Source organism: Pinus tabuliformis, chromosome 3_2, assembly GCF_031772625.1.
Source record: "Pinus tabuliformis cultivar Carrire ecotype Pingquan chromosome 3_2, CPIR1, whole genome shotgun sequence".
Classification (NCBI taxonomy): Eukaryota; Viridiplantae; Streptophyta; class Pinopsida; order Pinales; family Pinaceae; genus Pinus; species Pinus tabuliformis.
The window spans coordinates 921,242,262-921,256,987 of record NC_142302.1 but is presented as its reverse complement, the minus strand read 5'-3'; the positions used below and the strand labels follow the sequence as shown (position 1 = coordinate 921,256,987).

At 33.5% G+C, this 14,726-nt stretch overlaps 1 protein-coding gene across 1 annotated transcript; it reads right to left on the bottom strand.

Moving 5' to 3' along the window:
- Positions 1 to 7,430: 7,430 nt before the first annotated feature.
- Positions 7,431 to 9,262, bottom strand: LOC149183630 (KDEL-tailed cysteine endopeptidase CEP1-like). The gene is made up of 4 exons (XM_089415018.1): positions 8,794 to 9,262; positions 8,296 to 8,531; positions 7,813 to 7,944; positions 7,431 to 7,705 (listed from the first exon to the last, which is right to left on the bottom strand). The coding sequence occupies exons 1-4, from the start codon at positions 9,260 to 9,262 to the stop codon at positions 7,484 to 7,486; spliced, it is 1,059 nt and encodes a 352-aa protein (XP_089271144.1). The 3' UTR covers positions 7,431 to 7,483.
- Positions 9,263 to 14,726: the final 5,464 nt, after the last annotated feature.

Genomic DNA, 14,726 nt, shown 5'->3' with positions numbered 1-14,726 from the left:
CAGAAGGAGCAACCATTTTTGAAAGCATTCCTATTCCTCAAGCTTCTTTTCCTTCCAGAGCTGTGGTTCAAGAACTCATTAGCTATTCTAAGCCGTGGGCTTACTTCGATGGGGCTTCGGACATTAATGGTCGATGTGGCGCTGGTTTGATCATCCACTTTTCAAAGGAGAAGGCTGTCAAAGCATCAATAGGTCTGGGGCATGGCTCAAACAATTTTGCCGAATTAAAAGCCCTTCATCTCCTTCTCAGCTGGCTCATTTTTAGAAATGTGAGAGAAGCTCAGATCTTCGGGGATTCCATGAATGTCGTGAAGTGGTTTAACGGGGCTCAGCGTTGCATCAATCTGACTCTTTTTTCTCTATTCAGAGAAGTTTCTTGCCTTAGGAGTCGCTTCATGGAGGTCTCTCTTAGTCACATTTACAGAGAAAGGAATTTTGACGCGGATCGTCTCTCTAAAGCAGGCGTTGAGCTGGAGATGGGGATATGGTCGGTCTCGGAGGTAGAAAACGGGGTGGTTCAATCTGTCGAACAACCCAGCTTTGTTTAACTTAATATTCCATTTCATCGGCCTTGTAAATAATTCGTTTTTGTTTCTTCCCTTCGTTATGGTTTTCTCCCCTCTGTTTTTTTTTTTCCTGGCGTTTTCTTGGGCCGTTTTCCCCATTGGTGGAAGCCCAGGCAACGTTTAGTTTTCCTCTTTTTCTCTGTTTGCCTGAATCCTTTTAGTCTTTACTGTGGATTCCGTGGTCTTCATATTAGGCCGGGCGGCGGTTGCTTCCGCGTGAACCTGCTTCCTGCGAAGAATGGGTTTTTGGTTGAAGTTCTTTCCTCATGGTAGCTCGTTTTTTTTCAGCGAGCGGCCTTATCAGTCGGCTGAGACTTCTCTACCTTTAAATGCTGGTGGATAAAGTCTCGGGTTTTGCTTACATATAATATGTAATCCATTTTTTAATAAAAGGAAGGTTTTTTCTGTGGAAAAAAAAATATAACAAGCCACGAGAGGAATCAAATCTCTTGAGGTGCAAAACTCATTTTTGAGTGCAAAACTTAAGGAAAGGTTTCCACCTCGAGAGATTTTATCCCTCTTGGCACTTCATAGATCTGGAGTTAACATGGATCTAAGCTGGTTTCAGTTGTGTGAGGCCAAATAAAATCTAATGAACATATGATTGATTTTATCAATAATATGTAAAATCATCTAATTTTAATATAATATGACAAATATGTCTCAGATTAATCTAGTCATTTTAATTTTAAATTTTCTTAGTTACCTTAGGTTGTTGAGATGATAAATATTTTGATGAACTTTAATGATGAAAAATGATGAAATTAAAATTTTGAATGTAGTGTTGAATGATAGAAAATGTGAATAATAAGAACATAGTAAATTACAAATAGGTGACTAATCTCAAACTATTTTCTTCTACTAATTTTATTGTCACCCTTGTTACTTTTGTCGTCTTTCCATATCGATTATATGAAAAGGACACATTAAATCATAAACCATTTAAATATTTAGCTCGAGATATTATAGTAAACATCATAATTTGTTCCTCTTTCTCTCGAATATTAATAGGTTGAATTACTATAACACAAAAATCAATGCACATTCTCAATAATATTTTATTCTTACACTGAAATCAATGCACAATAGTAATCCAATCAACTTAAAGTTAATGTACCATCATACATCCAATTACATCAAATCAGAAATCAACATCTACACTAAAATCAATGCATCTAATGCAAGAAAGGAAATAAGATTAGAAAACAACATTTACACTGAAGTCAATGCATGTAATACAAACAATCAAATATGATTAGAAATCAACATTTACACTCAAATCAATGCATCTTGTGCAAGCCAAAAAATAGGTTTATAAACCAACATCTACACTAAAATAAATGCATCTAGTACAAGTAACAAAATATGATTATAAATCAACATTTAGGCTGAAATCAAAGCATATAGTGAAAGCAATGAAATAGGATTAGAAATCACCATCTACACTAAAATCAATGAATTTAGTGCAAGAAATAAAATAGGAATAGAAATCGTCTAGATTTAAATCAATGTATCTGGTGCAAGCAATCGAATATTATTAGAAATCAACATCTACATTGAAATCAATGCATCAAGTGTAAGAAATCAAATAGGATTAGAAATCACCATCTACACTGAAATCAATGCATTTAGACAAAGCAATCAAATATGATTATAAATCATCTACATTCAAATCAATGCATCTAGTGCAAGAAATCAAATATCATTAGAAATCAACATCTACATTAAAATCAATGCATCTAGTGTAAGCAATGAAATAGCATTAGAAATCACCATATAAACTAAAATTAATGCATGTAGTGCAATAAATATTCTTCCCTCTCTTCCCCCTCCATATATATATCTTCCTCCATCTCTCCTTATTTGTCTCTCTATCTCAACCCCCAGCCCCCCCAACACATGTGGTCTCTCACTTGATATCTATCAATCACATTCTCCCTCCCACTCTCTCTCTCTATCTCTCTCTGCTTCCCTCTCTTCACTTTCCATATATATCTCTATATCCCTTTGTCTCTCTATATCACCCCCAAAACATACATGCTCTTTCTCCAATCTATCTATCTATCTATCCCTCCCTCCTCCTCTCCCTCCCTCTCTCTCTCTCTTCCCATTGTCTCCATCTCCCCCACTTCTACCACTCTCCCCTCTTGTTGTCCTCTCTCCCTTTCTATGAATTTTTCTTATCACTCTCTCTCTCTCTCTTTCCACCTTTTTCTTTGTATTTCTTTATTCTTACCTCCCTCTCTCCATTCTCTCACATCCTCTCTCTCTCTATCTCTTTCTCTCTCTTCACCCTTCAAATATGTTACTATATCCTTCCCTCTCTCCTCTCTCCTTCTCTCCCCCATTCACTCCACCTCTCCTTATTTTCTCTTTCTCTCACCTCCAAACATACACACTATTTCTCCATCTCTCCCTTGTCACTCCCTTTCTCTCCTACCTCCCTCTCTCTTCCCCCATCACTCTGTCTCTTTTCCCTCCAATCATCTCTCTTCCCCCATGACTGCCCTCCTCTCTTTCAATTCTTGTCTCTCATTATCTCTCTCTCTCTTTTCCCTCCAATCCTCCCTCTCTCTCTCTCTTTCTTCCCTCCAATCCTATCTCTTCCCCCATCACTCTCTCTCTCTCTCTCTCCAACTATGTTACTATATCCATCCCTCTCTCCTTCTTTACCCCCCTTCTCTATATCTCTCTTTATTTGTCTCTTTATCTCACCCCTAAGCATACTCTCTCTCTCTCTCTCTCTATCTCTCCCTTGTCACTCCCTCTCCCACCACTTCTCACTCTCTATGTATTTCTTCTTCCCTCCATCTCTCCTCCTCTCTTGCAATTCCTCTCTCTAATCCGTCCTCTCTCTCCCTTTCTTTCCTACCTTCCTCTCTCTCTTACCCCATCTCTCTCTCTCTCTCTCTCTCTCTCTCTCTCTCTCCACTCTTCAATCATCTCACTACCTCCCTCACTCTCCTTCTCTCTCTCCCCCTCCATCTTTGTGTCTCCCTCTCTTACCCTTCTCTACATCTCTCACTCATCTCCTTCTTGATTTCTCCTCTCCCCTATCCTTAAGTTTATCTCCATCTCTCCCTTGTCACTCCCCCTATCTCTCCACCTCTATCACTCTATGTCTTTGTTCTTCCTTCCCATATATATCTAGAGTTAATATATATCATGATATTTTAATGTATATTATAATATAACAAAATTAATATTGCATTAATCCAAAGCTATTAAATTTAATAATATTAATATTGTAATATATTAATATGAATATTAGATTTAATAATAATATATTTAATATTGGTATTAATACCAGGGTTAATAAAGTTTTTTCTGTATGGTATTAATAATAATTTGGCCGTAGAGGTCACCTCAATAAACCCTATTAGTAATTATAAAGAGGTTTTATTTATTTACCATGCCTCTGGTTAATTTATTTTGTTATTTATTTATTATGCCTCTTTATACCTTTTTTATAAATGTGGTATTTGGCCCATGGTATTAATAATTATTTGACCCATGGTATTTCGCCCATAGGGTTCTCCTAAATAAAACATATTTTTTGAGTTTAGGCTTGATATATAATTAACTGTTGATTTCTAATCCGAACTGATTTATTTTGTTATTTATTTATTATGCCTCTTTATACCTTTTCTATAAATATGGTATTTGGCCCATGGTATTAATAATTATTTGACCCATGGTATTTGGCATTTGGCCCATAGGGTTCACCTAAATAAAACATATTTTTTGAGTTTAGGCTTGATATATAATTAGCTATTGATTTCTAATCCTAATTGATATATTTTTATTTATTTATCGTACCTCTTTATAGCTCTTTTATATTTATTTATTTAACATATCTCTTTTATAAATATGGTATTTGGCCTATGGTATTAATAATTATATGTTCCATGGTATTTGGCCCAAAGGCTTGACCGAAATAAAACATATATTTTGAATTTTTGTAAATATAAAGGGATGTTTTATTTATTTATCATACCTCTAGTTTATTTATACTTATATTTATTTATCATATCTCTAGTTTATTTATATTTTATTTATTTACCATAGATCTTTTTTGAGTGTTCGTAAAGCTCTTTATATTTTTAATTTATATTGTCTTTATACATACTAATAATTAGATTGATTTTTAAATAGGGGAGACATTATATTACAAATGCTAAATGTTAAACATTACATCTACATCTACATTTACATTTACATTTTTATGTGAGATCTACACCCATACTAGGCTATTCAGCCCTTCTAGGGGCAATTAGATGTTGATTCCTTATCCTATTTGAAATATTTTTATGTATTTACCATAGTACCTCTTTTTGAGTGTTTGCAAACCTCCTCATATTTTAAATTTATATTTTGTTTATACATAATAATAATTAGATTGATTCCTCAATAAGACCCAAATGTTAAATGTTAAACATTACATTGTACCATTCCCCGGTAACCATTGTCAACCTCTCTTGTAGTACAATAGCATTCTCTATTGTAGTACAATAACATAAATTAGCTGATGAACCTTGCATCCATTACATGATTTCCTTAACCATAATAATTAATCACATACTTGGCATTATGACTACCACATTAATAAGGAATCAACATCATCAATGATTTAACACCATCAATCTAACACAAAAGGCAATCACACCATTGAACATTGATATACCCTGGAAACCCGTAGGGTGAAAACCAGCAAACGTTTAATCTTATTATTAAACGCCCGTGAGGGTTTTCACCCCTCACTCAATGGATTATAAGAGATTCCATCCCTTATCCACTCACTCAATGGATTATAAGAGATTCCATCCCTTATCCATTGTTATAAAATATTACAATTAAATATCATTAAAATGTCTCATAACTAGCTAAAGGCTATTACAATTTCCATGAAACCCTTTAACTACATATCGCGACATGCTACATATTTATGGCATGATTGCTCCATCTATGTACGATCCCCCAACTCGTACTCATCTGCATGGACCATTAATTCTATACCTGCCACATTGTTAAATATAATCTTTCCCTGCCAACATTGATATCATGATTACAATTATAAATAATAATATTAACTAATATTTCCCTTCACGTAGGCACAAATTCTTAGAGGGAAAAACAGTGAGGCATTCCTTTGAAGGGATTAACTATAACATCAGTTATAATCTCCTTACATGGAAATTTACATAAACTTTATCAAAAGAGCTAGTTCTTTAGCTATTACTTTTGATGCCTACAAACATGTAAAGCAAACTAACACAACTTGTTGTCTCTTCCTGCATGCATATGTATACCCTTTCTAATGAAAGCTAACACAAATCTCATGTGCTTACACATTTTATTGAACAAGAAACTAAGATAATAGTTACATTAGCATAAAGTAATCACATATCATTTTCCTAAATAAATATGGCTCAATAGTTCTATCCATACAAAGAACATACCTCTATAACACAATGACTACTCCTTAGTGCATCCCATAACTTATCATAATAATGCTTCTTTGATGTATGCTATATTCTGTTCTCTAGAATACTACCTTCATTTCATGTAACAAATTACATACTTCTTTCTTAAAAGAAATCATTATAACCTCATTTCTCTATCTTACTATATGTAAATTTCTCATTCTTCTCTTTCAATAAATTAATATAGATACCCATCTTTAGCTTAAAAATAAAAAAAACAATAACAATGTTATCTTAACCCTTCATGCACTAAAATCAAGAAATCAATCAAACTCATCTAGCAAGACACTCTTTCCAAGAGATTAATATTTCCAAGAAAGTTAACATCTTTTATTATTATTTACAAGAAAGTCAACATAATACTTCCTCTACGTACACACCAAATCATATTTCCTATGTCACAATAGCTACCCTTATGTGCATGCAACATGTGTTTTCCCTAACACAAATTAATTTTACTTCAATGCACATAATATTTTCATAAAAAAAGTATGGATTCTTGTTCTTGTATGAACACTATTCTTATGTGTCTTTTAAGGAAAGAATCTCTATTTTTATTTTCAAGAGATCTCTCATAAAAGCCATCATTTTCATACATGAAGTATGCACACCTTTTCTAAAATGAAACTATATTTATGGGTATATAAAACATACGCTTTTCTTCCAGAAAGTTAGAAATGAATATCTATGTGCCTAGAAGCACATCATTAGCTATTTGTATCCTGCATGCAATGCATAATAATTATTTCACAAGAAACTTAGAAATTAGCTACTATCACAATGCAATTAAGCACATATCCCTTTTCAAGAAAATGACAAGTGACTTGACATTTAACACACAAGATTTACATGTAATCATTCTAAGAGAAAAACTACATATTTTCGTTACAAGAGAAACTACATATTTTCTTAGCTTTTACGTCCACACATTTTCCACATTCTTCTTTGCATACTATTATGCATATATTATCTACCCCTATACTGTAGAGCACCTCTAAAGGCAATAGCAAGTTATTTGTCATAAAATTATAAATATATTTTTAAATGAATCGAAAATAAAACAAAATAACAAAAAAATACATAAATGAAATATATAGCTAAATTAATTTGTTTTTGAAAATAAATCTAAATTTAGAACTGACATGAATAGTTTTCATCATTTTATTCTTTTCATACTTCCATCTAAAGTTTACAAAAAGACAACAAATTTTCTAATTAAAATTATTTTAATATATTATCAATAATGCAATACAATACTATAAATGAAGTATTAAAATTCTACAAAATAAATTAAGAATTTATTTTACCTATGCTTAATAAAATAAAAGGTAAATTTTCACACTATTGTATAATAATTTGCCAAACTTTTGTCAAAGCCAATTGGTATCATTATTTGATAATGTGATCAACACCTAATTCAATGCCAATGCATTATTAGTATGGGTAGGTGGCCTTTTGGCCAATACCGCATAGTCCTTCGCTGGCAGTGCCTCGTAAAAGTCTCATGTATCCCTGTTCTCCCCATGTGTTTCCCCAAGTGTTTTTTATTTTCCAATATTTTAGGCACCTGGAACACCCATTTCCACTTGTTTGTCCATATCCAACCACTGCCACTGTATGGTCAAATTCTCTGCTGCATCTACCAATAAATACTCCCTGCGCAACAAACAAACAAAATTTTGTTAGTTACGCTTGCTAGATTATTCGTCTCTTTCTTATTTTTTCTAAAAAAAAAAACAATATGAGGAATCATAACCACTTACCCCTCTATAATTTTGGATCTCTCTAGTGTGAAACATTACCGCTACGCCTACAGGTCCCTTAGCTACTTGTAGTCGGAGAGCGGGTTCACCATAAACCCTTTTAAAACCCCTAATAGTTGCTCCGCGAGGAACCTACATCAAAAATAAACAAAACAATGATTTAATTGTCTTACAAATTAAATGAAATCATTATTATAAATAATATATTGTTGTTTATAAAAACTAATTATGTTTTAAGTAATTTTTTAACAAACTTTCCAAAATATTTTATTTGCCTAATTATATAGAGTCCATACAATTTAATATTGTAAATATGATTAGTTGCGAAAAGTTAAAACCACTCGTAAAAGAAAGAAGAGGAAATGATTCTACGACTTCAAAATTTAAGATATTAGAAATTATAAAACCAATCCAAATCCTAATCCATTTAAACTCCATCTGAACGGAATCTAACTATCTTAATGCACAAATCCATCTTAGTACCACTGCGTCATCGCACGGTTGCTTCACACCCTCGTAACGATAGTAAAATTCTTCAGTTATGCCTTTCCGTCTCTGTCGGACATAGTTGAAGCCATCGCGAAGGTTCCCTCCACTGCAATCGTTTCCCCTGCCAGTGCAATCCAGCAATTGCTGCGGCGATAGGGTCAACAATCTTCCATTTTGTATCTGGTAGAGACCCTCTATAGTAGCTGCAGTTGCAAAGGCCCAACAACTTCCTGCAAGGCCAAGGCCAAAAAAATAGACAATATATGAGTATCAAGAATATTGGTATTGATCTCGTGTGGACTATGTTCGCCACACATTTCCGTTTCTAAATTCAAAAACTTACTCATCACCAGATCCCCGTTTCTATACAAATTTTTGCTTCCTCAAAAACATAAGATTTTCCAGTACTTCTATGTTCTGTCAGTTGTATTTAAAGTTTCTATCTAGTAATAGTAATATCTTAATTGAAATTATTTCTCTCATCATACATACCGCAACTCCCTTGATGCCTCACACGAGTTACTGCTCCCCTCGCTACCCAATCCACAGCTCCTGGCACGCTCACGAATGATGCGTTCTTCACTCTACTCATGTCCCCACTGAATGATCCATTCTTCACTCTACTCATGTCCCCACTGAATAATCCGAAATTGTTAACGCATCCCATGGCCGAAGCGAATTCTTGCTCAGTCATATCTGAAAACTGATTCAATCCAAGATGGTACGTAAGATTCTTCTTATTCACAGAGTCGATGTATTTCACATTTTCTACAAATATTTTGAATCGCTCATCCGATGTATTTCTGGTTGAGCCATGCTGAAGCACCCACTTATGATAAATGAGTCGCAGACTTTCTTCAGACTCCAGGTCTTTGTCTGTGAATCCAGCAGGAGAGGCATTCACCGATAAAGCCCACAAGGCTGCCACGAACAGAAATAGAAACAGGGTCGCTCGTGCCATAACTAAAGAAAACAATAACTCGTCGATATAATTCACAGAAATAATATGAATTGGTGGAGATAAAGCAGAAGGGGATCGTGTTATATAGCAACTCGGACCGATAATAATACAAATAACAATACTTAATAAAACCATGAATCCCACGTTCAAAAGATCCCATTAAATATGACTTTCATTAACTATTAACTATGGAAGCATTATGAGTCACACAGGATTATAAAATAGATGGAAGCATTATGAGTCACACAGGATTATAAAATAGAATTAATTAAAGATTCCATTAAACTGGTTTAATTAATTAATATGACTTTAATTAACTATTGAAGCACCATGAGTCACACATATTATAAAATAGAATTAATTAAGTACTCCATTGAACTGGTTTAATTAATTAATATGACTTTAATTAACTATTGAAGCACCATAAGTCACACATGATTATAAAATAGAATTAATTTAATTAATATTCTTAATTAGAAAAATTAAGAAATCAAATATAATGTATATTGATATTATATTTGAAATATGGAATATATGTTAATTTTAAAAGAAGTGGTTTTTGGTCAATAAAGTTGTTTAGTAATGAGATTTTAATATAAATAATGATACTTAAGAAAACCATGAATCTCACATCTAAAATGTCAAACTAATTAATTAAGGTGAATTTAATTAATTATTCAAACAAAAGCCATGAGTCACACATTATTCCTAAAATACAAATAATTTTATTAATTTAATTACATTAAAAATTAACATGAGCCACCCATGTTTGGTAAAAAACAATGTTCTCCATATCCTTGATAGTTATATGTGACTAAGGAAAAAAAATGCATTAAAGAAGGAATATAAATGCTAACATGAGTAGAGTATCCATGCAATTGTGTATATGGATGATAACGTTATTACAAAACTATGAAATAACCCAATCATGCATATGCAAAATGAGTTGAGACATGTAAAACACACATTTTTGTGAATGAAAACATATTAATAAACACACAATAACAAATCTAATGCATGGTCAATATGAAAAACACAAATAATTTGTATTGATAATGTTGTTTTTCTCTGTCCCCATGATAGGCACATATAAGTGATTCACATATAGGTGATTAGGGATATATTAATATTTATGAAGGATTATCTACATGTACGTGAAAAGTAGATGTTATAAGTAATTAGTGTCTAGAAGTGAAGTAGGAATAGAGGTAAGAAGAGAAAGAATAGATAAAGTGGGGATAAATAAGTGTGTATGTGTGAAATAGAAGAGTTTTTGTGTAGGAGGACAAGAAGTTAGGCACATTGCAACAATAGTGCAAAGTTGATTTTAATGGGTCCCACTTGAAGGTAGATAGACAATGTATGTTTTTCTAAAAACTTCCTTTTCTGAGTAGGAAGGATGTATCTTTTAGTAATAAAATAAAAGTAAATACATTTATGAAATAATTCTAAAGCTTATTTATTTTTTTGGATTTAGAAATCAAATATAATGTATATTGATATTATATTTGAAATATGGAATATATGTTAATTTTAAAAGAAGTGGTTTTTGGTCAATAAAGTTGTTTAGTAATGAGATTTTAATATAAATAATGATACTTAAAAAAACCATGAATCTCACATCTAAAATGTCAAACTAATTAATTAAGGTGAATTTAATTAATTATTCAAACAAAAGCCATGAGTCACACATGATTCCTAAAATACAAATAATTTAACCTTGAATCTCACATCTAAAATGTCAAACTAATTAATTAAGGTGAATTTAATTAATTATTCAAACAAAAGCCATGAGTCACACATGATTCCTAAAATGCAAATAATTTTGTTAATTTAATTACATTAAAAATTAACATGAGCCACCCATGTTTGGTAAAAACCAATGTTCTCCATATCCTTGATAGTTATATGTGACTAAGGAAAAAAATGCATTAAAAAAGGAATATAAATGCTAACATGAGTAGAGTATCCATGCAATTGTGTATATGGATGATAACATTATTACAAAACTATGAAATAACCCAATCATGCATATGCAAAATGAGTTGAGACACGTAAAACACACATTTTTGTGAATGAAAACATATTAATAAACACACAATAACAAATCTGATGCATGCCCAATAGGAAGAACACAAATAAGTTGTATTGATAATGTTGTTTTTCTCTATCCCCATGATAGACACATATAAGTGATTCACATATAGTTGATTATTGATATATTCATATTTATGTAGGATTACCTATATGTACATGAAAATATAGATTTTATAGGTATTGAGTGTGTAGAAGTGAAGTAGGAATAATGGTAAGAAGGGAAAGAATAGATAAAGTAGGCATAAAATAACTGTGTATGTGGGAAACATAAACGTTTTTGTGTAGGAAGACAAGAAGTTAGGCATATGACAACAAAGTGAAAATTTGAGGAGCTACTGAGGAAGAAAACATGTAAAACCAATAAAAGAATATGATTGATTGTTATGTTAAGATCATTGGAGGACTAAAAGTTGAACAAATTTCAAAAGTTGTGATGGTTAAAAGGGAAAAGGAGAAGGAATTTAGGTTAGTTCATGAGAGGAGAGTAAGAAATAATGGTGTTTGGTAGGCTCAAACAAAGTAAAGATTAGCTTAAAGGAAGATATATTTCTTTCAAAAGGGTGATTCCTTAGCAAAAATATATATAAGAAGTCCAAGAATTTGATCTTATGAAAAACAAAATGTCAGAATGATTCTATAAGAACATGATCTCAATACCTAGGAAAAAGGTTCATGAGATTAAATGATATGTCTAAAGAGAAATCAATTTTTTTAATGAAACTAAGTTAATATGTTTATTGTTAGTGCAATTTGTTGAAAATAGCAACAAGAAATGCTAAATATAAAAGTGTTAAAAATAGCATTGCTATAAATAGCATTTCAGGATACATTCCAATTTTAGTTAATCCGTGAACTAAAATTGTGAATTAAAATTCGAATTTGATCTTAGCAGTTGTTTGTAAAATAATTAATTAATTCATCTTGAGTTAATTAGTTGAGGAAAACCAAACACGAAGTCTGTGTGAGGACATGCAACAGTTATTCCTTTGATTGAGGAATTTATCCCTTAGTTAAAGAGATAAGGATGAGTTGTAATCTTGAGTTGTAATTAGTTAGCCAGTTAACTAAGCTAAGTCCAGTTAGATTAGTTCCAACAGTTGGAGGAACTAATTATGAGTTCAATTAGTTAATGCATGCATGCATGTCAGTTCTGCCAGAGACCCAGTTGAGATCAAATGGTGGGACAGTGTACTATCAGTTGCAGGAAGATTCCATTGTGAATATCTATTGCATGCAGAAGGAATTCATTCCTTAAGGATTGTGCAGTTATTTCTGAGTTCAATGAGTTGTATGAGGCCAGACTTCACACGAGTGGCATCATTGAATCCCAAGAAAAATTGTGCAAGGAAATAGGAGGCTTGGAGGATTGAGGGAATGCATATGTTGTGTCTATTCAATCTATGACTATTGAGGTTCACTTCGGAGCTAAGGCTGAATAATTTTCAGTATGATAATGCAGAGATTGGGGTTTTTAGCTGAGGCTTTCCTAGAGTATTATTTTGTGTTTCATGTGTATGATTTCTCATTCTCTGTTATGTGTGTTCTATTTGATCTTTCTCAAATTGATTAAGCTTCCACATAGTTTGTTGTAGAATTAGATCTAGTATTTTGCTTTAGTATATTGCATTATCAGGTGATCTATAGTGGGAATTTCTACATGGTATCCAAGCATAGGTGATCAAAGCGAAGAAAAATATACAAGAAGGGATAATTTCTAAGTTTCAAGTTCCTGATTATAGAAATCGAGTTCTTATCACATCTCAGTTTCACCAATGGCATTCAGTGGTTTGAGACTCGAGTATGCCCTTGATGGTAGCTCGAATTATATAGCCTGGAAGGATCGCATGGAAGTGGTATTAGAGGAAAATAGTTTGAAGGAATTCATTGATCAATAAGTCCCCAAGCCCGCAGCAGCTAATGCCCAAGAATTGGTGGAATAGAATAAATGTGTGGCTAGAGTGAGGAGAATCCTCCTAGAGGGAGTTTGAGACCACATTGTCTCAAGCCTCCATGGGAAGGAGACACTGTATTAATGTGGAAAACATTGAAGGATCTATATAAGAAGAACAACGATCAGAGGAAGCTGGCGCTGAAAGACAAGCTTCAGAAAATTAAGTGTGAAAAGGGAGACACGATCTCAACATACCTGACAAATCTCACCACTTGTAAGGATGAGCTTGGAAGTGTAGGGATCATGACTGCCGATAATGACATGGTGAGTCTTGCTCTCCTTAGTCTTCCTAAGAGCTGGCATAGCTACTAAGACTCGGTAAATGGAAGAGAGAAACTGCCAAATTGGGAACGACTTTTGTCGGAACTGATGCAGGAGGAGATAAGAAGAAGCACTAGAGATGGATCTTCATCAAAACAAGATGATGAAGAAAATCTAGCTTTAGCGAGTAAAGCTAGGAGAGGGAAAGGGAAGGTGTCCCATCCCAAATCGAGTTCTTCGCATGGTGGGAAGAAGTTTGACAAATCAAAAGTGAGATGCTTTCATTGTCATGAGGTGGGCCATTATGCTACGAATTTTCCACAAAAGAAATCCAAGAAAGGATCCTTGAAGGGATCATATGGTGAGGCACTGGCCTCATAGTTTGAGTTGGATTTCTCTCTCATCGCATGCATGGTTTCATCCATGGTGGGATGTGTGTGGTACCTGGACAGTGGAGCTTCATTCCACATGTCAGGTGACAAGAATCTATTTAGTACCCTAGAGGAGAAGGATCTCTAGATGCACATTGAGATGGGCGATGATGGAAAGTACCATGTTTCAGGTGAAGGTATGATTGTGTTTCAAAGGGAGCATGGAACTCCTCTCACCCTCACCGATGTAAAGTATGTACCGGGTCTAAAGAAGAATCTTGTGTCTGTTGCTATGCTAGAAGATAAAGGCTATGATGTAGTCTTTAGTAAAGGAAAGGTATTCCTGAGGCATATCAGCGCTGGACAAACCAATCGAATAAAGAATCTCTATAAGCTGGAGGTAAACAACTGTGCTACATTGAGTTCCAAAGCAGAGGTGGTGCAAAGCCAATATGTTGGCAATATATGGCATAGAAGATTGGGCCACTTGCACCACGGGGCCTTGAATATCATGCAGCAAATTTCTACTGGACTACCCAAGGAAAAACTGGAGCGAGTGGATACATGCAAAGGTTGTACCTTGGGTAAGTATGCGAAATATTCCTTTTAGGATCAAGACAGTAGAGCTGGAGCAAGTTCACACAGATGTATGTGGACCATTCTATACAACCTCCACTGCTAAAGAAAGGTACTATGTTATTTTTATTGATGATTTTTCTCATAGATGTTGGATCTACTTGATGCAAAAGAAGGATCAGACCTTCTTGATGTTTTGTGAGTTCAA

Excerpts from the sequence above, each read along its gene's own strand:
- LOC149183630 (XM_089415018.1), bottom strand. The coding sequence starts at position 9,262 with ATGGCACGAGCGACCCTGTTTCTATTTCTGTTCGTGGCAGCCTTGTGG. Across the intron at positions 7,945-8,295 it reads AACCGTGCGATGACGCAGTG|GTTCCTCGCGGAGCAACTAT; the intron begins GTACTAAGATGG and ends TTTTTGATGTAG. Across the intron at positions 7,706-7,812 it reads AGATCCAAAATTATAGAGGG|GGAGTATTTATTGGTAGATG; the intron begins GTAAGTGGTTAT and ends TTTGTTGCGCAG.